The following is a 24,963-nucleotide window of genomic DNA, read 5'->3' as shown; positions in this document are numbered from 1 at the left end:
AAAGATGAAGGTTGAACAACTGAGCAAGAGGCACCTTTAGGAAAGAAATAGACAAAGTTAAGAGAACTAAACTGTTTAGCTCTGTTAGCCAAATCCATTAAAGAGGCTCTCAACTGTACGAAAAAGTTTTGAATTTGTTGTTAAACGTCAGTAAAGACACTAGCAATAAAATATCAATGTATTGTAGAAAACTGAACAACGCCGTAGAGTGTTTCTACTAAACGGCCAGAGGAAGGGAGGCAGGGGCTCAGCCGCTGAACGGATTTTAGGCGGAGAGAGGAGCAGAGCAACCAGGATGTGGGTAAACCGAGGGACGTTAAGTGGATATCTGCACAGGGAGGGCTGCAGATCGCAATGAGGAGGGGTGGAGCAGCTCGCTCGCTGTTACTCAGAGGGAAACCACTGCAATCCCCCACCACCCCCACGTTTCATTTCTGGAACGCTAACGCAGAGCCAAATAAACAAGCCCCACCCTGCTCGGCTCGGCTCGGCTTTAAAAGCCTCTCATCACACTGTAATATAATACGCTATTAAACACGGAAGCCACTCAGGACGCGGTCTCACTGCCCACACAGGTCTGGGAGTGGCTCTCTGTTTGCTTCAGGGGGCCACTGTACGTTCTCTATTTGGTGTGTCGGTCGCAGCTTTAGAGGTCTTTTCAACCTTGACCTCGTATTTGTTCATCTGAGATGTCATTTCCTCTGAAATGTTTCGTTTGCCTTTCTGCTGTTTCTGATGGAGAGCCTTACAGTGTTTAACCGGAGTCCAGCCAACATCATTCTGTCCTCAAAGGCGTTACGTGACCTCTGCTGTGAGGGACGCGGTAAATTTCTGGTTGTATTTTTAGAACGGGGAAACACTGACACCTGGTGGCGAAGATGATGCATAGCAGGGAAAAGTAAAGTATGTGAGAGATTAAAGGGGCAGTATTGTGTATTTTCCAACGACATAATGTCATTTCATAGCACAATCAAGTTGTCATCAAAATGCGACACATATAGCCGCCTCCCTAAAACGTCATTTTTTGCCAGAAGATACTTTTGGCAAAAAATGACTAAGGCCATTAGTGTATCAAGATGATGATATCTAATTTGACTTAGTCATTTAATGATTTTTTTTGTCTTATATCTTTAAAGGGGCAGGACTACAATTTGTTTATGTACATGGTGCCATTTTATAGCACAATTAGGTAACTATGTTACCTTCAGTTCTTATAAAGATGCTGTATATATCAAATATGTCTTAGAGAAAATTTGGCTTCCTAAATCAACTGAATGGTTGCCATGGGAGATTAAAGGATTTCTCAAACATGCTTGGAAGAATCATGGCAACTCTCCAAGTATATTTTTGATATTTGGATAAAATTGCAACATGATGTAAAGCTAAAAAAAAAAGAGTAGATTTTACATAATACTGCCTCTTTAAGTGACTGATAGTGCATCTTATTCAAGCTTAACCTGCTTCAACCACAGTCAAAAATCCTGGACAGGAATCAAAAGTTAATTACAGTAAATTAATTGAAGTGAAACTTATATATTGTTTCTAATAATTTAGGTGATTACAGCTAATGAAAACCCAAAGTTCAACATTAAGAGCTCAGAGAAAATACCATGCAAAACTGAAATTATGAACTTGTTTGCAATGTTTCATCCGATTGCTGCTGACAAAAATTTATTTGACCTTTTTTTTTCATGTTCTGCAGTTTAAATTTCAGCTCCAACCCCTTTATAAGGCTTCACTGTCTGGAAGCAGAAGTCATTGTTTCATTGCTGTAGTCAGAAAATTTTAATAATTTATTTCAAATGTTTGCTGAGTTCTTATAGCAGAAAAGGGTCATTTATGACTCACGTTAAAAAGCTGTGTTTTCAGTGGCCTTAAAATTGCATAATTTTGAATTAAGTAAATAAATTAACAAATAATAAAAGTAAAAAAAAAAAAACAGCTCGGAATGAGGTGGATCACCCAGATGAAAGTAAATTAGTGTCTTTCTCAAAACCGCAATGGAAAAGCGGCTTTTGGATCGCACTAACAGCTGGCTGTTACTACTGGCGGAAACCGCGAAGAAAACAGGAAGTAGTTAGATTCTGATGATGCTGCATTTAGAATAAAAACACAGCTAGTGATCGCTTGCCATAAAATATCTTTAAATGCCGCAAACACTCTCCTTGGGTTTTAAAATGTTGCTGGTCATCTCTAACATACTCTGGTCATGTGAATTAGACAGCAGGGGAGAGCATGTCCTCTTCCGTGAACCCGAAGAGGACATGCCAATAACATAAGCTCTGTTCTGAAGCCGCATAGTAGGGGAGAAAATGAAAGCCAGGGGGAATAGATGGTAACGAAGGGAAATAAAAGGCGACAGAGAAATGAGTGGTGCAAGTGTGAGGGAAATGAAATATGAAATGAGGTAAATAGAGGCGGACGGAGGGAGGAGCGGAGGAAGGGATGAAGGATAAAAGTGAGGTGATTAACTTTGAGGCAGCCAGTTGGGAGGGGGGAGGGGGGGGGATTTTAAAGGGTTTAGTGAGAGATGAGATAGTAATGACTGTTCGAGAAGTGATGGATCACTACATGTTACTCGTCATATTTCCAGTCCAAACAACGTAATGAATCGATTCATTAAGGTCCGTCTCTGATCAAAACAGCCACAGCTGCTGCAGGATGGCTGACCTACATACAGCAGGTACAGATTCCTCCATCACCAAGAGGAAACAACTTAAAATACGCTAACAGTCATAATATGAAATCAGTCCATAAGCAACGGTTTTTACCGCTCTATATTCCTGCTGTATTTTAGCAGCTGACATTACGTACAATCAGTTTCTGGATCATTTAAAAGTTCAACAGCTGTCTAAGAACACCATTTGTTTATAACTTCCTGATTTATGAAATACAAAAATAATATAGGACCATTTAAAATGAATATATAATATACACAAGATTAGTCAGACATCACATTTTACAATTTACATCCATGAAAGTTGGTTTAAAAATTTAGATTTCGGGGCTCTTTAAAAATGACGTGTGTTTTTTAAATCTCTTGATGCTTTTTAGTTCCTGAATTTTTCTGTAGTCAACATATTTGTCCCAGCAGAGATTACAATAAATTTTGTCACAAGAAAATCTGGTAAAATACGACAGCATATAGGTCATTGTAGACAGAAAACAAAAACGGATGAGTACATTTCCACCGGAAATGGTCAACATTCTAAACTCAGAAATTTCAGGAAAAAAACTAAAACTTTCTGAAATTAATCTCAAAATATCTGAGGGTTTTTTTTACGCTCTGAATTTTCCCCTTTGTTTTAATACTAAATGTTTCAAATTAATCTCAAAATTTCTGAGTTCTTTTAGCCCAAATATATTCTTATTTTTCTATCTACAGTGTCCTTATGCCATTGTATTTTATCATCTGTAATTCATTGTAAACTGTGGTAGGACAAAAATATATTGTCTGCAGAGAACAGGGTGAACTCTGGTCCGCCTGCAAACCTCGGTCTCGGTTCGGTTGACGTGAACTCTGGTTTGGTTTGAATGCATATGAAGGCCAAGCGGACACAGGGCATTCTGGGTAAATACAACCAAAGCAAAAGTGCTAGCGGGCTAAACGGGTTATTGTCTTTTACCAAAGACAAAGGAGAAATCCTACAACTACTAAAATTTGACACCACTTCGTTTTGTTTACATTTGCGAGGAAAGACGTTGTGCTCTTCGTTGTCTTCTTTGGAGGTTTTTATGTCGTTTGCTTCAGTTGTTCTTGGTACAGCGCCACCACAGGCGAGGAGGGGAACAGGTTTTTTAAAGGGTTTGGTTGACTTGACAGTGCGACGGAAGAGGGAACCAGAGCAGCTGAAAATGTAAGAAATATTCCAATCGAACCGTGTCTACCGGACTATCAGGTGTGAAAACACCCTAAGTTTTTTCAGTTCTTCCTTAAGGTTTTTACATGTTAAATTCAAAAGGTAATGAGAATGGATCCTATGTTTTGGACCAGTATTTTGTGTTGTGGCAAGACACTTGAAATGGCCGTAGTTCACGAACAGGCAACACAACGAAAAGGTTTAAGGTTGCAACATGACAAATTGTAAAAAACAAAAAAACAAAAGAAAAAAACCTCCAAAACACGTGAATACTTTTAGAAGGCCACATTGTCTCTTCACTGAAAAACTGCTCCAAATTCACTGGAGTCGCCCTGAATCACTCCGGGGGAAATTGAAGAGATCCATGTTTGCTTTAATGTTCCTCAGCTTGCAGCCTCAGCAGAGCAGAATTTCATCTCATCCCGTCCACTGATCGACTCCTAAATCTGCCTCCTCTTCCCTGGCAGACTCTGCCTTCCAATAAAATCTCATTACTCCCAATATAAGTCACTCTGCCAGACAGTAATAGTCGACAAATCACAGCATTCTTTCAGACACTTAATGACTTTAATGTCCGCTGGGTTTCTGTACCGTTACTGGAAACTCCTTATTTGATGTATGGTGAGAAAAGTACAGTATTGTAAAAAAAAAAAAAAAAAAAAAATCACTTTTTACAGACTCTTTTGGTCTTAATACTTTTTGTCACCTGAATGGCATAGAAGCAGATTTTAATATCAAAGAGACAAAGAAAATACAAAATAAATGTTTCAAATGTAGATATTTATTCTCATTAATTTTCATGACAAAATCAAAAACACACTCTCCAAATCAAGCTGGAAGAAATTTAAAAGCAGATTAATGTAACGTTTGGAAACATTTAACACACTTGTTCATTCAAAGCCATATTTCAAATAGAACCACCAAAAATATTCAGTATTTGGATTCAAAGTATCAAAAACACAGAAAGCGTTTCTCTGTGCATGCTTGACCTTTTTCCAGGGCATTCTGCCAACCAGTGCTGCGTTCCAGTGGAAATACTGCCTGTCATGCCCTAAGTGTTTTAGCCAGACAGTAATTCCTTAGTAATAGCTTGACCTCTTCCTGACTTTGGCTCCCACCGGCTCGTGGCCAGACTGCCTCCTGTGATGTTGGGATCTAACAGCCAGCAGAAGCTCCTGCGCGGTTTGTGGAGCACGTTCTGCTGTGTTCGCTGGAGGGAAATAAACGTCTCCAGATTCTTCCTCCTAAAACCCAGAAGCCCAGGAAAGAGTCGTGACGTTCCCTCCGGATGTGCTGGTCTGTGTTTGGCAAGCACATGGCGACGGCGGAGAGAAACAAAGTGTTGTTGACAGGGAGGAACGTTCAGCAGAACCCGGCTCATGGATGGAAGCAGATTTTAATATCAAAGAGACAAAGAAAATACAGGTGAGTCTTGTATTAAGAAACGCCTGTTTGGTAAAACGTAGAACAGTGAAAGTATTTAAAATCAAGAGTAAAATGGAAATTAAAAAGGGCAGTGATATGTATTTTCTAATTTTTACAGCACAATTATATAACTGTGTTACCATCAGTTATTATAGGAATATCATGTATATCAAATATGACTTAGAAAATATTTACCTTGTAATTTAACGCCTTGAAATTCCGTCTCTGTCTCTTTAAGAAGCTCCTGCTCTTTCTGAAGCACCGCCTTCAGGAAGTCATCCCAACATGGCTCCTCTATTAACCCTTTAACAACGTTTTCACCAGAGTTTTCACTGAGAAGTATCTCCTATAATGAGCTCCGCAGATACTCGGTTCCACCAGGTGTTTGCTAAATGCTGTTGGCTAGTCTGAAGGAGCCGAGTGGGGGGAGTCGCAGGAGAGGAAAGGCAGATCAACTCAACGACAGGACCCAGCAATCAGTGCAGCTATCAGTCCATCTGAGGACGCAAAGTGGATGATGAAAAAGAACTGGAGCTGGACAAGGTTCCATCCATCCATGCAGAAATACAAATCTGACAAAGAATATAGTTTTTAAATTGGAGCCATTTCATAAATGTTTGTCGACTTGATCCTAATACAAAAAGTCACTTAATTACAGCATTGCCGTTTAAAGTATTAGATATTTTTAACATGAGCAAAGGTTTGTAAAGGTTAGTTTAAATTTTAAAACCTGACTACTCTAAGAATTTTAAACTACTCAGGATGTAACAGGAAGTCAGTGTGGTGATGAGCTCTGACAGGATAACAGGATGTTTCCAGTTTCATTAATGTGAATGATGTCATCCACTGGTGTATTTCTTTTTTCTCTCTCTTTTTCTCTCAAACAAATGAAAACAGACAGCTGGGTAATGAAGTCCAGAATCCCACTGCAGGATTTCACCAATTACAAAGTTCTTCAAAAGTGCAGTGAAGCAGAAAACGTTGAATTCTGTTCTGCGTCGGAAGAGGCAGATAATGGAGCTGGAATAAATGAACAAAATGGCAGACGAGCAACTTTTGACAGATTTCAAGATAAATTCTAAATCATTACGTTTTTCTGGATTGTTTCTGTTGCGGCTTCTCGGTTTTCTTTTCTCTCTTCCTGCAGGTTTAGAGGCAGACTTGTGTTTTTTTTCTATGCTTCTTTCTCTATTTTCTCTTTAAAATGTTCTCTCTTTATTTTCTCCTTTGTTTTTTGTTTTTTTTTGTCTCTGTGTCGGCTGCATTTGAAGCAAACCCAGAGAAACGTCTAATATAAGTTTTACTTCAAGTGGAGCATCATGATGAAAGCCGTAGTGGTCCACTTGTGAAAGTAAATCTGTTGCTCCTCACCGCGACACTCAGACAACTATAATAGAATAAAATACCGTATAATAAGGGCTCAATTTCAACATAAATATTCTGCAGTTATCAAACAATATGTTTCAACTTTCTAATTTTGCAATCTTAATGAACTTTTGGTAGTTTATGTTCCCAACCTGCTTGTTCTGTAGGCGTTTGACCTTGATTAGAGGGGGGAAATATTTTAGGACTTACAGTAAATCCGACCCAACAACTAACAACTTCATTTGGTACCTTGATTGCACTCCGTACTGTAGAATCTATGAAGTGCAGCGCCCTCGTGTGGTCAATTCTGTGAATTACACCAAATGAACGTCTTAATTTGTTGGAAATTGTGGAGAATCTGCACTTAGGTTAGGGTGACCAAACGTCCGTATTTCCCGGGACAGGACGTGAAATACGGACATGTCCCGGGATATTTTTAGAAAGTGAGGAAATGTCCTGTTTTTTAACACACACGAGACCTACTAAACACATATTTGTTTTAATGCTTTACATTTAAAGTGATGTGCTGTCTTAAACCAGGACAAATTTAATAAAAACACTATAAAAAAAACGAGTTGAAAACCCAGCGTCCACGCTATATTACAACAGACATGATCAGACCGGAATATGCAAGGACAACACAAAAATCAAATATCTTACTTTACACAAATCTGAATTTTGTAAATGCAGAAGTCAAGACCAAGCTGCATGATGAACATGACGACATTAAATAATAAAACGAGAACGTCTCCACATCTGATTGGTGCAAACGACCAGTTGGCGAAGGCCAGCACAAACCTCAGTGTGCTGCTGGGGACTCTGTACGACTAACACTCAGCAGTGCATTTTCATGAAGTGAAAAGATAAAGATACATGGTTTTTGAAAATAAGAACCACTTCCACTGCTGAGGCATGGTAGAGACAGCATCATGTTTTGTTTTCTTCTGCATCAGAGTTGATTACAAGGTAAAAACTTCATATGTTAGGATGACGTAGTCAAATGAAAAGCAATATTACATATTCTTTCCAGGCTGACTGAGTTAGAGGGGGGAAAAGAAATAAAATGTAGAAACATTTAAAGGGGTGAATTATTTAATATTGTATTTATTATACCTATTGCAAAATAAACTGGGCAGATTGTTTTAGGAGTAAAGTCAGAACTAAGCACCTTTGAGGAGGGAAGCGTGGAGTTCTGAAGTTATTTAGAAAACAGTAGCTGCTGTCAGAGTTGATCCAAAAGAACAGAATCTGCAGCTTTCCTTTCTTTTCTCGTTTAGAAAAGATGGAAATGATCCAGAGAGAGCCGGAGATCAAAATTACACATAAACAAGTAATTCTGGTGGGAGAAATAACAAACCTTTAAAAGTGACTGAGAAATGGTCACGGCAGCTTCTCTGGGAAAACATTTAGAGCTAAAGTCACACAGTTACTGCAAGTGTGCGGTGAAAAGACAACGACTCCTGCTGTCATCTACATACAGCTGAGGCTGTCCGTAACCTGGCTGCGGAATATTTACAACGCCGGTGCATTGAACTGTTTCTCTTCTGAGGTGAAGTGGTCGCTTTTGACAGACGGCGCACCGATTCAGTTCCGGTGCCTCGCAAAAGCTAACCGTGAAACTTTCCCAGCATTTTGTCCCAAAAACCACCACGAATCTCAACACATTTTGTTCGTTACATATGTGATGGGCCTGCAAATCGGTATGTGATTGTTAAGTGGAAGAAAAATGTTTTGGTTTTTTTTACTTTACAATTTTTTTTTTTTTTCACAAAAACAAAAAAGTGCGGCGTGAATTTGGATTCAGCTGAATTTGGTCTGTCTTTTTTTTGTGACATGAAGAAAGACGCGGAGAAACATGGTCTGATGAGATGAAATCAAAATTAATCTAAGAAAAACTAACATTGCACGTCTCCATGAACACGCCAACCGCACGACACAACATGGTGGGGGCAGTATCATGCTAAGGGAGTGATTGATTTTAAGCAAGATGGATGGAGGGAAATCTTGCCATCTGTTAGAGGCTGGAAAAGACTCACAGTGGAAGTTCACCTTCCAGCAGGACAATTATATAAATCACAGGAGTCAAGGCTCAGGGGCCAAATCCGGCCCGCTGTAGCTTTATATGTGGCCCTCTAGACTCCAGAGGAACAGAAGAATAGAAGCTTCAAGATAACAGTTGTTCAAGATTATTTTATCAAGCAAATCAAAGCAGTTTTTGTGAGGAAATCTGTTTTTACAAACAGATTTTGTAAAAATCCCACACTTCTCCCACACTTCTTTGTGTTGACTCATAATTTTGAGTTTATGGCAAATTTTCTGCTAAAATGGTCAAAAACATTAGATTTAAGCGATGCTAATTCCAACCTGCAGGTGGCAGTGTTTCACACTTCTACTCCTCTGTTGCCTCTGACTTACCTGATGTCAGGTTCTACAGTCTGGGATCTACGAGGAGAGTGCCAGAAAGTCACAGGTAGCGTCATAGGTAAGCAAAATTCCTTCCCAAATGACTTGAACACAACGAAAACACAACATTGTTGTGATTTTGTTGTGTTTAAGTGTTCTAAATATCTTAGAACACTTAAAATGAGACAAAAAAAGCTTCTACAAGTAACTTTTCAGTCAATAATTTCTTACTATTGACTAAAAAAAACTGTTGGCAGATAACAGATATACTTCATTTTTCCCATGCGTTAAATGAAATAATCTGTCATTGGAACTAGTTTCTAATCAATATGAAGGAATTATTGACTCAAAACACACATTTATGTCTTGCTAGAAAGTTACTTGTATTTTTGTCTTACTTCAAGTGTACTAAGATATTTGCACTACAAACTAGACAAACACACTTTTACAAATAATGTTTCATTTTTCTTCCACCTTACAATTATTCACTATGCTGAAGTCTGTCACATAAAATCCCATTAATCGTCTCTGAAGCTAGCAGCTACAACACAATAAAACCTGGAAAAGTTCACGGTTGTGAATATTTCTGCAAGGCACTGTGTACATACATGTCCAGTAAACAGTGAGATTCAGACTCTGCGAACCAGCAGCAGCGGGGGGTTGTCCCTGTTTCCGGAGGTCCCGCCAGGTTTTCCCGTCACCGCCGGCGACCAGAAGCCTCTTCCATCACGCCCAGAGAGCCTCGAATCCCGGCTGGCCCTAAGTCTGCAGGGGGAGCCACAGTCCGAGGCCTTCCAGGAAACCCCGCGCGTTCGTGACGTAGAAGTCGACGTTCTGAGTGAAGTCGGTGCAGATGTTGGAGTAAGTGTCCACCAGAGTGCAGTAGAACGCAGTCCCACCTATGCTGATCACCACGGTGATCAGACACAGCAGCAGCAGGATGAGACAGGAGTCTCCTCCGATGTCATCTACGAGGAAAACGCAAACGTTAGTGACCAGAGGTGGCGTGGAGATCTTCAGTTCAGGTTTGTCGTGCCGCACCTTGGTCTACGCCGTCCTCTGGTTCGCTGAAGCGAACTTTGCGTTTGGAGGTCTGTTTGTCGGCGGTGGTGGCGGGGCTCAGGGGAGGAAGTCCGTCCAGCGAGGCTCGCCTCCTCTTCAGGATGGACACCAGGCCGTCCGGGGAGGAGCTCTGAAGGAGACGTACACGTCATTTCTTTACTAACTCTTGAACTCTTCGCAGCTACACAACAAGCAGAACAGAGGTCAGATAGCAATGATCACAAGCAGGGCTTTGACCCCTGCCTGTTACAGCGATTAGCTCTTAAACAGGACAAACAATCCACTGGAAACAAACCGTCAAAACCAGGCCGTCAGTTTCTGCCCCCATTTGCCGCGATTGCGAGTGCATCGGTTAATCTGTGAGGTCAGCGTGTCAGCCGGAGGGTAAATATCACAGTGATCGGCAGCCAGTCAGCAGACGCTTTACCAGAGTGTAAGACATGACCTTTGATCTCATCCGCGTGGCAACTTGGACCCAAACGGACACAGCCCAAAGCCAAGAGCTCAGCTTATCAACCAGATCATAAATCCATCTGTCTTGTTAACAACCAGGTCATTTGGAGTCTGATTGGATCACTAGCTTCATGAGAATCTCTTATTTTATTATAATTTCATTAAGGTGTGGTGTTGAGAAGACATAAAGCCAACTAAATGTTAAAAGTAACTAATCAATATATTAATAAAATGCTTCCTTTTGCTTAAAGAATCATCACAGCGTGGGATGTTTAGAGAGCCAACCCTACCGTCACTCTACGGTAGTGGCAGGGTGATGATCTGGAACCGTTTTGAGTTGCGGTACGTTGCAGTGACTGAGCTGACTGTGGACTTCCCTGAGTCAAATGGGCACGACGCGGTTTTAGCGCCGAAATGAAGACTGTCGCTAACCCAGTGGTAGCTCCTGGTCACAGGAAGCTATATTCGTTCTAAAACCAGATACTGAACTGATTAATGACAGGCCAACAGCAGTAACTTAGCAACCAGCACTGGCAAATAAGACAAAGATTAGTACAAAGTGTTAGCTTTGAGAGGCTAGTGGCTAGCATGACAGGGGCTGGTTGCTCCTTGGATTGCCTATTTCTGCTGGTCATTAGCATGGATAGGCTACCATTACCTTTTAAAGCAATGTGTTAGCTAGGCTATCTTATGCTAGTACTGACCTATTGTGAGCCAATGCTAGCAGTAGCTAGGATAGGCTAATGCTAAGTCAATGCTAGGATAGCATTAGCAAAAGATAGGCTAATGCTATCATGTTTTCATTTTTATAACATGGAAAAAATGTACTATGAGTGAAATGATCTGCCAATGGAACTAGTACTTTTAAAAATAAATATTAAGAAATAAGTGACTTAAAACCAGCTAATATTTCTCATTGAAAAGTTACTCGTAAGTTAGTGTTTTCTTACGTACAGAGACGTTTCCACTGGAAACTGGACTGAAAATGACTCGGTAAGCTGTTGTATTTTTTGCATTGACGGGAAGCGTCTTCTCAAGCCTGATATGAATTACACAACAGCCGTGATCTTGAACCCATCAGGCTCTGACTTCGCCTCAGAGGAAAACCACTCCCAGTCGCCTGGACGCCATGTGTCGGCTCACAGCGGCCAACGCGGGCGGAGGCCGAGAGGATGAGCTCACAGGGGAACCAGGGAAAACATTCATGTGTGTGAGGGGAAACAAAAGTCAGGACGGTTTGGGGTTTCCAGTTAACCAGAGAACAGGAAGGGGAAGAAAGAGATGCAGAGACTGACTGGAGGAAAACAGAGAGAGAAAATGTCATGAGGGCGTTTAGGGTTTGTGGATTGTTGCGTCTGGAACATTTATCTCAACATTAAGTCACACTTATCAGACGTAGCAGGTGACAAAGTGAACTCTTACGCCTTCAGCGATGGAGAGTTTGGCCAGGTCTTTGTCCGAGGCCTGCGCTACTCCTGCCGGCCACTCCACCTTCACCTCCTCTTCCTCCGGTGTGTCCTCGCCGTGCGCCGCATGCTCCTCAGGTTCCACTTCCTGCTCCTCTGGTTCCACTTCCTGCTCCTCTGCTTCCACTTCCTGCCCTTTCTTGAGGGCCTCTTCTTCGTCCTGCCGCTCTTCCTCTTCCTCCCGCTGTGGTGAGGAAAAGTCTGACTGGGACATCATGCTCTGGGTGTTCTCAGGCTTGTTGGCTGAAGAGAGACAGAAAAACGCAGAAGAAAATCTCATTTTTTTGAATGAATCGAACTTCATGTAGCTTTCTTTTACTAAACCTTTCCTCTATTAGGTCACTTTGGATTACCAACTCATTCGTATTTGCTAAATGCCAAAAATCTTTAAGAGGTTGAGCTCAAATTTGGGGCCTCCAGAAGTCTTGCTCATCCTTCAGTGAAGCAGAATCGCCATGGAAATGTCCAGCCGTCATCAGGCTTAACATGGTTTCTCTGTCTCAGAGAACATGGCTGTAAAATAAGCGTGACATCCCCATGAACAAAAGCAAAAATCCTTTTGAGGACGCTGACTGAAGCTTGGTAAGACGGTGTCGTTATTGTCAGTGAAGTGAGTCACATAGCAACATGGGCTGAAAGGTCGCTCAGAAAGGAAGGAGACATTGCTTTAACATAAAAAGTCAGACTGCCACGCCCCTTTCTGATGCCGAACCTGGGCAACCGCCCATATAGCCCGAAACGAAAAAACGCCATTGTTTTCAAAAAAATAACAACAATAACATTTTATCGTCTCAAACCAAACATGGAAGAAATTTCTCAGTTTTTTGTGTTCATTTATTCAGGAAGGCTCAAAGGAAGCCATTTTGTTTTATTCATTTATTTCATTTAGAAACGTCCCTCTCCAGTCGTTTCCTGTGGAACTTGTGCGACGAGGCGGCAGCACGTAATTCGTGCAAGAAAGTGAAAAAAGCATGTTGCATCTGCAATCCCGAGAGCACGCAGATGTGCAATCCCTACAAAATATTTTATGTTTTTCTCGCAAATGCACATATTTTTTTACAGTATTTACAATGTTGTATTTAGAAAAATGTGAAATTAATGTCAAAACTCCTGTGGTCCATTATTTTTATCTACTCTTATCTACGGTGGCTATAAAACTCCATCATATCAGCATAATTCCCTTCTGAGCTGAACTGGATTAAGCTGTGTCTGTCAGTCCATTCTTACCTTTACCATGATGAGGCTGCAGAGTTTCAGTCCCAATCCGAGTGTCTATTAACGCTGCGTTCAGGTTTTTCTGTTTGAGGAACATAAAAGACAAATTGGTTCCACAAAGAGAAAAAAAAAAGTCATAAATTCATCAACAGAGAACGGTTTGTCATGTCTGACCTGGTCCAGGCTGAAGGACGGTCTGAGAGACGCCACAGAGAAACAGAAACATAGTAGAAAAACAAGAAGGGGGGGGAAATCAGACAGTTTACTATGGAACTTATAAAATAATCAACATCTGCTTGTGTGTCAGAGCAACATGGAGCAGCAGCAGCATCCAGACATGCAGCGTCTGTCTGAGTCCAGAGGAAATGACATTTCCTGCTCTGGCGGCACACACAATTATAATTAAAAAACAGCTTCCAAGCATTTCCAAGCAGCAGAGTGTGAACTCCACAGTCTAGACATGTAAGTTGGTGACGTCTGCATCTGATTCTGTGTTTCTAGAATTTATTTATGTCTAATTAACAAGCTATTTGGCATTTTTAGTAAGTTTTCATCACCTTCAAATTTGAAACTTGGACTAAATAATTTTGCCATACAAGATTATAAAAAACAAAAGGCCACACTTTCATATTTGGAATTGGGGATCATCCGATATGAAAATTTGGGTTGATATCAGCATATTAAAGAAAGAATGGTCCCATAACCAATATTTACTGATATTATATATATATATTATGCGTTTCCTCTTTCTGAAATACAAACACAAACAACAGCAAGATGAAAATATAGATTAGTCAGTAAAAAAATGCCAAATATCGTCTGATACGGATGCAGACGCCCATATATCGCATGTCGCTACTTTTTTACTTTGTTGGTCTTCCTGCAACAAGAACTTGTTTTCTGAGGTGGGCACTCATAGAGAACTCAGGCAGCAGTTGATTACGTAAAAGCAGCGTTGATGCTAAAAGTCTCCTGAAGGCTCCACATGTTTACCTGTGGTGTGTCCTGCAGATGTGGCTCAGCTTCTCAATGTGTTTCCGGCTGACGCTGTCTTCTTCCGGAGGCCCCCGGGTCTCACCGTCCTCCTTCTCATTGAACTCCCTCTCTGAAAAATGCAGATGAAATGTCACTTTAATGATTTTCTAACGAAAACATTGTATTTCTTTAAGAAGAAACTACAATTTGGAAACCAGCAGATGCATGCAGTACCCCATTTCTCCTGCAGGGTTGTGAGATTAGAGAGCAGACGTTCATGGTACAGCTTCTCCAACCGGAGGAACTGAACGGCCCACTGGTCTGATAGAGCGCCAGTTAAAGAAAGAGCTACACACAAACACATGCACACCCATCGCACACACATTGGCATTCAGCCACACTGCATCTTTGTTTTAGGTAAACTCCACTACTAAAACCTGCATGTACAAACAGAATGATAACATAACCGTCTCATAACAATAAACCTTTGATCATAGAAAGATACAGGAAGTATCTTGTTTACGACGGTAAATGATGTAATTGTTTTTCTTATCTATTTGCATTCACTAGATTGTAGCTATGATAGTTTGTCATAAACACGTGTTACTTGCAAAACTTTTAGTTACTTGCAAAACTTTTAGTTTGTAATCTTTTAAATTTTGCTTTTTCTCTCATCTTCCCTCTGGCTTGCTGAGGCCCCCACAGCGCCCCCTGGTGGTCAGCCACTTTGAAAAACATTGCTGTAGAATGCGCCGAACAAACTTTTGATAGACAACAAAACGAGAGATGTCTTGTTTAAACTGTTACTAATTAATACATGATGAAATATATTAAAACAATAAACCCCAACTGTAAGTTTTGCAAAGAGAATCCAGAAACAATTTGTCATTTATTCTGGAATTCTCGCATCACAGGGACATTTTGCAATAACTTAATCATTTATAATTTTGATACTATGTCAAGGTGTGAGCATATTATTTTTGGTTTTCATGGTAAGAATACTAATGCTGGCAGAAGACTGGCAATTAATCTAATAGTGATATTTGGCAAATTTCATATTCACAAGTGTAAATTCTTGTTATCTTGACCATTTCTTTTTTCTTTTTCTTTTTTTTACAATTTTTGTTAAGGAACTCGAACTAGAATTATCCACTATTTCCAAGAATACAAACAAAAAAAAAAACTATAAACACATTTGAATGTAATAGGTCATTGAATATATTTTATTCGTAATGTTTGTACATGTATGTATGTTTGCACATAATTTATCTGCTTCCTGCTTTTTTGTTTTTGTACCAATATAATTACTGTAGAATCCAACAGCCCTGGCATTTTTTTTTCCATATTTTGTATTCTGTTCCTTAATTTTTCTTTGTACTTGTAAACAAAGATGTTTTCTCAATTAAAAGAAAAAAAAAAAAAACAATAGGCCAAACAAATGCTTTGGTAAAAAATTGTTTTAAGCCTGACATCAGCTAGTTGGAGTCGTCTAATAAAGCATTTTCATAAACGGTAAACTTTCTCCACCGACACCCTGCACCGCGTCTTGACATGTTTCTCTCTCTGAATCGTGGACTCTCTCTCTCCCCCTGCATGTTCCCCGCGCTCTCTGCCTCCTCACGCACAAACCGGTAAACACGACACCCCGTCGCAGAGAAAAAAGAAAACAGGCTGACAGCTGTTACCGGGGCAACAGCACAAACAGCGCAAGGGGAAAACTACAACTGCAAGCCAAAAGTGATGGGGAAACACCCAAAGCGTGCGAGGCAAAAAAAAAAACAAAAAGACGAACAATAGATACGAATGAAAGAGATGAACGACGACAGCAGCAGCTCTTCTGGATCGCTCATGTTTCATATTTATTAAGAATTTACTCCCTGCTTCATTCTGGATATCACACTCCTGGGTATGCAGCGTCTCACGCGCTGGGCGGATCGGTCGTGATTCGGTTGAAAGAATGAAAAAAAAAGAAAAGAAAAGAGGTGTCACAGTGCATTACTCAGACACATGAGGTCATGATGCAGCTTAAAGGATACGGTCCTGCCTCAGTGAGTAGGTCTCTGCAATCTTAAAAAAAAAAAAAACGTGAGAGAGAAATTATTCACAGATATATCACCATGTCAGTCCAGAGTGTGATCATTTAATGTTAAAGCCTCAACTATATTTTGAGGCCTGATTTGGGTTCTCCAGCTGTTTTTGCTTGAACTTCGTCTAATCCTTTTAAAGATACTGATCAAATCTGTGCAAAGCAGATCATGCGAGACAACTTGAGAGAGAGACAGAGTCACATGAACCTGCTTATGGTCTGGATTAAAACGTCTCTGTGGGATCCCCCCCCCATCTGAATACTTTTACCTTTATCCACATCACCAGCTCAACCCTTTAAAGGGTCAGTATTCTGTGCTTTCTAGTCACAAGGTATCATTTTATAGCGCAATCAAGCTATCTGTTTCTTTAAGAATGCTGTATTATCAAATACAACTTAAAAGAAATTTAAGTTTGTAATTTAAGGCCTCTGTCTCTTTAAGAAGCTCCTGCTCTTTCTGAAATTCTGCCTTCAGGAAGTCATCCTTTCCTTTTAACCCTTTAACAACGCTTTTACCTGCGTTGCACTGAAAAGTAGCTCCTACAATGAGCTCAACAGATGAACAGTTCTACCAGGTGTTTGCTAATTGCTGCTGGCTAGTCTGAAGGAGCTGAACTGAGCTACATCCTTGAATGGTCGCTATAAAAGATTACAAGGATTTTTCAAAAATGCATGAACGCATCAAGGCAACAGGCCAGGCATGTTTTGGTGAGGGAATAACAATATGACATGATGGGAAGTTGATTTTGTATGATACTGCCCCTTTACAACACACCATACAGCCATGTTGTTGTTTAAACTGACACTTCCATCCACCCCTCCTTGTAATAATTCAGAAATGTTCAAAAATAGAGAAAAATAGACTCAACATTTCACAATATTTCACATATTCACGGGTGTGTCATTGGCTGACTCTCTCAAAATCTGGAAAAGAAAAAAGAATTCTTAAGTATTTTGCTCTTGGAACATATTTATATTAACATATTAAATAGTTGTCTGAACTGAGTATGCAAAAAAAAATAAAAAATTCTCTGTTAACTAGAGCATTTTGAATACCTGTTTATATCCCTTAGAATGTCAATATTTCATGACATTGTATAACCACAATCATCAATGGATTTTACACTTGGTTTTTAGTTTATGTAGACCAACACAAAGTAATGCATAATGATGAAAGAGGATTTAACGTTTCAGTTACAAATCTGTAAAGTGTGGAGTGCATTTGAATTCATCCTTCTTTACTCTAATTTCCATAAATAAAGTAAGCAAACTATTTGTTATATTTTGTATGTTTTGCCCCACTTCACTACGACACACTTCTTTGTGTTGATCTGTCTCCTAAAATCCCAATAAAAAAATAAAAACCCTGAGGTTCGTCGATCAAACGTGACGAAATGTTTCAGGGGTGGAAACAAATACTTTAGGAAGGCGTTGTAGCAGCTGTTAAAGTCAGGGTGGTTTGGATAGTTTTTGGGGTTTTTTGCACTTATTAAATAATTTTTTTAATGCTTTTTTAATTACTCAAGTTATCTGGGTTTCTAATTCACTATCAATATTTGTTGGATGATCCATACATCAGCAGGCAAATGTCACACCGTGGACAGCACGAGCTACAGCACTGTTTTTACTCTTATTGTCCAGGAATAACACAGATTATTACGTTTCTTTCATGTCTAATAGTCAGATTTAATTAAAGCCATCTGTTGTATTCACCAAAAACAAAGAAAACATACATTTTGTAGGCATGACTAACACAGACAAACATCCCATAATTACAAGAGCAGACGAGTCATATGCACCGATGCACCCACACACACGCACACACACACACACACACACACATAATGGCTTTTTTCTGTCAGGCTAAATAAAGATACATTGTTTTCCCTCTGGATTCGGAAGAATATGTTCCTCCCTGTTTCTCTGAACCACATGGGCACACACACACACACACACACGCACGCACACACACGCACACGCACGCACACACACAGGAGGGCACACACCTGGTGCAGGGATTGCGGCAGCAGAGTGTAGTCGTCATTTTCTCCCAGGGCCTGCAGGGAGGACAGCAGCTCCGGACTGGGGCTCTGAGCTTTATCTGCGGTGACGCCTCCTAGAAACAAAAGAAAAGAAAAGAAAAGAAAATCAAAAACCCAAACCCTGGAATGAATCCACACTGGATGGGTCAGAAACTTGTCGTTCCCATTTTTTTGTCAAATCATATCTGCAACAAAATTGTATTTGTGTCTGTTAAATCGCAGTCGCTCAAAGAAAACCCTCAGAGTAGAGAAAACCATCTGAGGAGAGTCGTACCTGCGTTGGAGCATCAGATCAAATGACAGCGTTAGCTTCATTAGCTCAGTGTTAGCTCATGCCAGCAGGGTGTGGCGCTCCTCTGGGGCTCAATGCAACTCAGCGCAGCAGGAGTTAGAGAAAGCAGACGCAATGCAATGATCCTATCATAGTAAAATACATTTTAAATAAGAAAATGAAAACTAAAGTTTGGTTTTGTATTTCATTTAAAAAGCAAAATAGCTTGACCCCTCAAGGCTATTTTGCTGCATGTTTCGTGCCTCTAAAGAAATTTTGTTTAGCTGGATTAAAGGCAAAAATGACACTCAGGGTTGGACAGATTAGTGAATCATTCAGCTTCTACACACCACAAATCTGGAATAAACTTCCAGAAAACTGCAAAGTTCCTTTTAAATTGTGACTACAAAGTTCCCTTTGTTTCCTAGAACACCGATCCACATGTTAATCTATATTTTCTTGATAATTCTGAGGATGGCATTTAAACAAATATAAAGTTTATTGTCTCATAATTGGTTACTGCATTATGTTTTTTTTTTTCTGGTGTAAAGTTTGAACTGTCTTGTTGCTCCAATGTGCTACACACATAAACTTGACATGGCCCCTCTTCCAGTTCAAAGAAAATTTTAAACTAGTAGAAGTTACCGTGACAACCTCTGCTCTGTTTTCTTAATGACTTCTGGCATTCAAACGTCTTCCAAAACTAAAATTTTATTACCTCCCTATGTTGTTGTTTTTTTTTTTTTTTTTTTCCAAAATATGGTTTAGGCAAAACAAAAAACAAAAAGAAGAATCTCTTTTGGCAAATATTTGCTTCTGCCTTTATTTAGAGAGTTATTTTTAAGTTCACCCTGTAACTGCTCTGCACCATTTTTTATATTACTTTTTTTATTCATTTAAATACTTCAACATAAAATTTAAATCTGTATTCCTTGAAGCCTTGAAGCATAAAAACTCTCCCTCGGTTAACAACGAGGCCGTGTTTTACCTGTAGCGCTGCTGACCAATGCTGTGTCGTCTTTCCCAGTGACCCCGCCTCCCGGACCTCTGGGTGGAACGGCGTTTTTGTTCCCCATCCCGTGCTCCGCGGCCAGAGTTTACCCTTAAAGTTCCTAAGGTTGCTGAGAGAACCCGTTCCAGGCAGGTTCCCTAAGTTTCAGCCCTCTTGGGAAAACATGAACTGCTGAGTTTATTGGAACACTTCCTCAGAGCAGAGATAAGGAAATTACTTTGGAAAGTTTACTCTGCCATACAGCCTGTGGGAGGAGGAGGGTGGGGGCAGATTTAAAGGGCGCTCCAGTGATCCACTGTGGATGGGGTGTGTATTTAATCCTGCACCGGCTCTCCAAGGTGGCCAGAAGAACAAAGGGAAACTGAAATGTTCATAAATGTGGCGCTGAGGCCAACTCCAGCTGGATTTCTGCCTTCCTCTTCGCTTGAATTCCTTCCACCAGTCGTCCTGTCAAAACAAAACAAAAAAAAAAAAGACATGTTTTTTTTAAAAAACAGAACACATGCGGACTGAGCCCTCTGATCTAGAGAAAGAATCACTGGTGGAGTGGTCATTATGTTATCGACTCGATGGGTTCAGCAGTGAAGAAGAGCAACCGTAGTATCAATGCACAGACAAATCTGTGTTTGCTATTAATTATTTATGACCGCTTCTTTGATCTGAAATGGCAGCTTTGGAATAAGAAATGAACTGTGAAGGCCTTATTGAGGGAACAAATATCCAATAAATGGATAAACTGCACACAGGACTATTGTTTGACTTAGACAGGAAGGACTGGCTTTTGGATATGAGCCAAATGGGCGGTTGCTCAGGGCAGCATTAGAAAGGGAATCAAGCCATCAACAGATCAAAAATTAAACATTGATCTGAGAAGCAGCCAAAAGAAGAAATAAGAAATAAATAATGCACATTAATGACTCAGGGGCGATGAATACAGATGTCAGTTTGAATTTGTAGGTTTTCTCTGTAGGGAATTTTAAATGCCTCGTGTCGTTTTGCTTATGACAACATGGCTCCTCTATTAACCCTTTCACAAAATTTTTACCAGAGTTTCACTGAGAAGTAGCTCCTATAATGAGCTCAGCAGATGTGCAGATGTTGCTAATTGCTGATGACTAGTCTGAAGGAGCAGAGTGGGGGAGGAGCTGGGCTTTGAAGGCGGGGCTAGGCCCACCCAGGTGTTTTGCACACCTGGATGGTAGCCACAGGAGATTAAAGAATTTCTAAAACATGCATAAAAGAATCATAAACACACTCCAGTTGTGTTTGTGATGAGAGAATAACATTATAACATGACAGACAGCTCAAAAAAGCCAATCTTACCTAATACTTCTACCTGAATGTTTAGACACACAAGCTAACAAAAACTAGATCATCATCCCATTTTTGGCTTACTATGCAGGAAAATAACAGTTCTGCTGCACATATGAACATTTCTGCCTTATGTAGCTTATATTTTCAGCCTGAGGTCTGAGGGCATGAAATCTGTGCGATGCTCATGCAGCCTGTTAGCTGTCTTGAGCTAACAGGCTGCAACATGGAATGCGACATAAAGTACAAACGCCAGCAGCAGGGTCTGACTCACAGGGTTTGCAGCTTTGGAGCTGCGAATGATGCAGTGGAGGCTTAAAAGATGAAGTTCTGTGTGAATCACAACATGACATTTCTGGGTTTGCTTCAACAGATTCTATCTTGCTACTTAGAAATGTATTAGAGCCATGAGCTAACTACTGTTTTTAATCCAATGGGGGGTTTTTTCTCCCACATCACCAGAGAGAATTTGGAGGAAAACAATTGCCTGAGAAAAGTAATTATGTTCTCCTTTTCTAAAACGCTATGTTGACTGTTAGCTTTCACCACTCCAGAAATGCATCTGTCTACTGAAAGAAGGAGAAAGAATCCACACCTAAGTTATACAGCAACACAATGATCATAGCAACCCCAGCAAGATCGGAATTGCTCAAAAAATGAGAAGGCTTTGGAGTGGCTGTGTCAAAGTCCAGACTGCGATTTGATTGAAATGCGGAGACATTGACATTGTCAATGCTCAAAGCTGATGAATTGAAATTATTTTGTAAATAAGAGCGAGCCAAAACTTCTTCAGATTGATGAGTAGGAATAATTGCCCATCAGCACAAACACTTGATGGTAGATGTTGTTGCCACGAAGGTCAGAATCAGTTACTGGGTTAGTGGGGCAACTGCTTTTTCTGAAGTCCTTCCAATGGCTCTCTGTAGCTCGGAGAAAAGACTTGTGTTATTTATAAATCACTCAATAGTTTAGCAGCAAAATACGTTAAAGATTTATTGTTGTTGAATCAGCCTTCCAGACCTCTCAGGTTTTCTCTGGTCTGCTCTGCATCCCCAAAACCAAACATGGAGAAGCAGCATTCTGTTTTTATGAAAACTCATCGAGGCTCAGTTTTCTGCTGAAACTTAATGTTTCAGCAGAAAACTGGTGAAACACTGAGTTTCCTTAAATCAGAGCTAGAAATCCATTTGTTTAGAGCTGCCTTTGACTAAAAACATAGATCTAGCCTGGATTACAAATTTTTATTACTTAAGCATAATGTTTAGGGGCCTTTTGTGTTTATTATGTAAAACAGTTTGAATTACCTTGGTTATGAAATATGTTATACAAAGCTTGGTTAGCTCAGGGTTGTCCTAGCTTGTTCTTTAGCTAGAAAACCCACTTCTGTTCCTGTTGAAAAACAAGACCAGACATCAACGTGTGCTTTCACTTGACATAACTGATTATTTAATAGAATTTAATGTAATAAATAACTTTATATGACAAAGCTAGGACAAAAAGCTAGCTGTAATTAATGTTTGCTGATGTACAGTACTTCGTTTTGAGATCTCACAAATTTTGCTGAATAAACCACCACATACTATTTCTGGAGGCCAAACTATCAAAAATTTGCATTCATACCATAAAAGTTAAATATTTCCAGATCAGTTTAGGAACCTCGGGAATTCTTCCCGACTCTTCCCGCCGTATTATCTGGATATTTTATCCGAATGTCCCTTTTAGAGGAACTAAAGTGCAGGTGGCTCCCGGGGTGTGCACGTGCACGTGTCTATGACACAACTGCAGCTCGCGCTCCCCCGGTTTTAACGACTTTGTTTACAGCTGAGCCCGTCAGTCTGGACCAAATGTGCTCTATATCATCCGACATGAACGCTAGAAACTGACCTTAAAGGACAGGACAGACCTGCGCATACTTATGTCAGCATCATTAACGAGACTAAAGTAGGTTACAGAGTTTAAAGCGGTCAGACTCCGTTATGACTGCTGGCATAATCCCCACTTCCACTGTTACTGTACCCCAAACAGCCATGGTACTGGTCTACGCCAGTGTCTGGTCTTCAGGACAGAGAACACGGGCTGTGAGGATGGATGGAAGGCTGCACTCACTCACTGCTGGATGGTGCCTCTCGGTTGGCTGTATGTCCTAACATCAACGCCCTGGATCAGCGTCGCGGCGTTCCCTCTCCTCTACCCGCGGCTGAATCCGGTCAAACTTCCGTCTGTGTCACGCACTCTTCCAGCCTGCTTGTTTCGCTTCTATCTGGGGATTTTTTCCCCCCTGCTTCTTCTCACCGCAAACACATATAAATAAATATACACATCTCCCCAACAGGAGCTGGTTATTTAATTCATTCTGCGTGCGTCCGATGCTGCCATCTTCTGGCAGATGTGGCCCTCTGGCCCCTGGTGGTGTCGGTGCTTACATAACAACAGATGAAGAGTTAAGGAGATGAAGCAGGGCAGAAGATTACAGGAGAAACGGCAAATATGACCTGCACCGTATAAGCTAAAATTAGCCAAAATGCTAAAGCTGCCAGTGGCATATGGACTATAACCAGCATGGTGTCTTACATTGACTTCCTCCTTTCAGTGTGCTAAACATGGCTAATAAATAAACAAATGGCTAAAAAGCTTATTTTAGGAAAAAGGCTACTGCTAATGTGGGTGGGGGGCAGTACACTGCTAATGTTTATGCTAATGTTAATGCACTACCTTCTGATTTATACTTCGTGGCAGTTTGTTACCAGAAAAAAAAAACGCTCATCTCTTAACACCAAATTAGTAACAGAATGTTTTTAAAACATGAGCTCTTTTGAAATACTTTTTATCTGCTAAGACACAAAAAAATGTACAGTTAGTAAATTTTGCAAAAGTAAAAATCAGATGTTTACGTCGTGGCACGTCGTGAAAACGCATTCATCTCTTAGCAACAGATAAACAAACAACAAATATTGTTATTGTCCAAAAAAAACAAAAATTTTCTTCTGCTCTTTTGAATATACCTATCTTACACTACTTAATACCTAATAAAAACTGTGCAGTTGGTGAATTTTGCAGAAAATTGAAAACATTTTTTTTTTTTTTTTGTTATTGGTGGTGAATATATTATAAAATAGACATTCAACACAAAAGTAAAAATCAGATGTTTGCTTTGTGGCACTTAGTTACCAGAAAACACGTTCATCTCTTAGCAACAGATAAACAACAAATATTGTTATTGTTCAAAAAATATAAGATTTCTTCTGGGTTTTTTAAAAAAATACTATTTACCTTAAACTACTTACTAGTTGGTGAATTTTGCAGAAAAGTGAAAATATTTTTATTTTTCTCACTGGTGGTGGATATCTTATAAAACAGACATTCCACACAAATGTAAAAATCTGATTTATACTTTGTGGCAGTTCATTACCAGAAAAAAAAGGTAATCTCTTAACACCAAATTAGTAACAAGTAATATTTTGGTTGTCTGATGAGACACAAGAACTTTGCAGTAAGTAAATTTAGCAAAAGTAAAAATCAGATGTTTACTCCGAGGCACTTGGTTACCAGAAAACGTGGTAATTTCTTAGCAACAGATTAGCAACAAATATTGTTAGTGTTCAAAAACATAAGATTTCTTCTGTTCTTTTGAAATACTGCTTACCTTAAACTACTCACTACTTAACAAGAATTGTGCAGTTGGTGAATTTTGCAGAAAATGAAAATGTTTTGGGGTTTGTTTGTTTTTTTGCCATTGGTGGTAAATATATTTAAAAACAGAAATTCAACACATAAGTAAAAATCTGATTCATACTTTGTGACACTTGGTTACCAGAAAATACGCTCATCTCTTAGCAACAGATTAGCAACAAATATTGTAATTGTTCAGAAAACATAAGATTTCTTTTGATCTTTTAAAATACTACTTACCTTAAACTACTCACTACTTAACAAGAATTGTGCAGTTGGTGAATTTTGCGGAAAAGTTAAAATATTTTTATTTTTGTCATTGGTGGTGAATATCTTATAAAGCAGACA

General features: G+C 39.8%; 1 protein-coding gene and 1 long non-coding RNA gene across 10 annotated transcripts; one reads left to right on the top strand and one right to left on the bottom strand.

The window, feature by feature from the left end:
- Positions 1 to 2,606: 2,606 nt before the first annotated feature.
- Positions 2,607 to 23,679, bottom strand: cnstb (consortin, connexin sorting protein b). 9 transcript variants are annotated; one of them, XR_006369635.1, is made up of 14 exons: positions 23,057 to 23,677; positions 19,612 to 20,082; positions 18,317 to 18,426; positions 16,261 to 16,291; positions 14,459 to 14,545; positions 14,243 to 14,354; positions 13,424 to 13,445; positions 13,262 to 13,331; positions 11,991 to 12,277; positions 10,095 to 10,245; positions 9,662 to 10,021; positions 6,900 to 6,957; positions 6,803 to 6,826; positions 6,480 to 6,672 (listed from the first exon to the last, which is right to left on the bottom strand). XR_006369635.1 is itself a non-coding variant. In XM_044106761.1 (12 exons), exons 3-12 carry the CDS (start codon positions 19,697 to 19,699, stop codon positions 9,813 to 9,815), a joined length of 1,167 nt encoding a protein of 388 aa, XP_043962696.1. In that variant the 5' UTR covers positions 19,700 to 20,082; positions 22,251 to 22,335; positions 23,053 to 23,677; the 3' UTR covers positions 9,621 to 9,812. The 9 variants fall into 9 exon arrangements, 6 of the variants coding, with proteins under 6 accessions (XP_043962696.1, XP_043962695.1, XP_043962694.1 ...); XR_006369636.1 differs by lacking the exons at positions 6,480 to 6,672; positions 6,803 to 6,826; positions 6,900 to 6,957 and adding an exon at positions 2,607 to 5,782; XR_006369634.1 differs by having other exon boundaries at positions 6,479 to 6,957.
- Positions 22,708 to 23,280, top strand: LOC122825370. Its single transcript, XR_006369637.1, has 2 exons — positions 22,708 to 22,887; positions 22,972 to 23,280. It is a non-coding gene; the product is annotated as an uncharacterized LOC122825370 (long non-coding RNA).
- Positions 23,680 to 24,963: the final 1,284 nt, after the last annotated feature.

This window comes from Gambusia affinis, linkage group LG22, assembly GCF_019740435.1.
Source record: "Gambusia affinis linkage group LG22, SWU_Gaff_1.0, whole genome shotgun sequence".
In the NCBI taxonomy this organism is placed as follows: domain Eukaryota; kingdom Metazoa; phylum Chordata; class Actinopteri; order Cyprinodontiformes; family Poeciliidae; genus Gambusia; species Gambusia affinis.
Note: the sequence above shows the minus strand (reverse complement) of the source record. Positions and strands in the feature narration are given on the sequence as shown.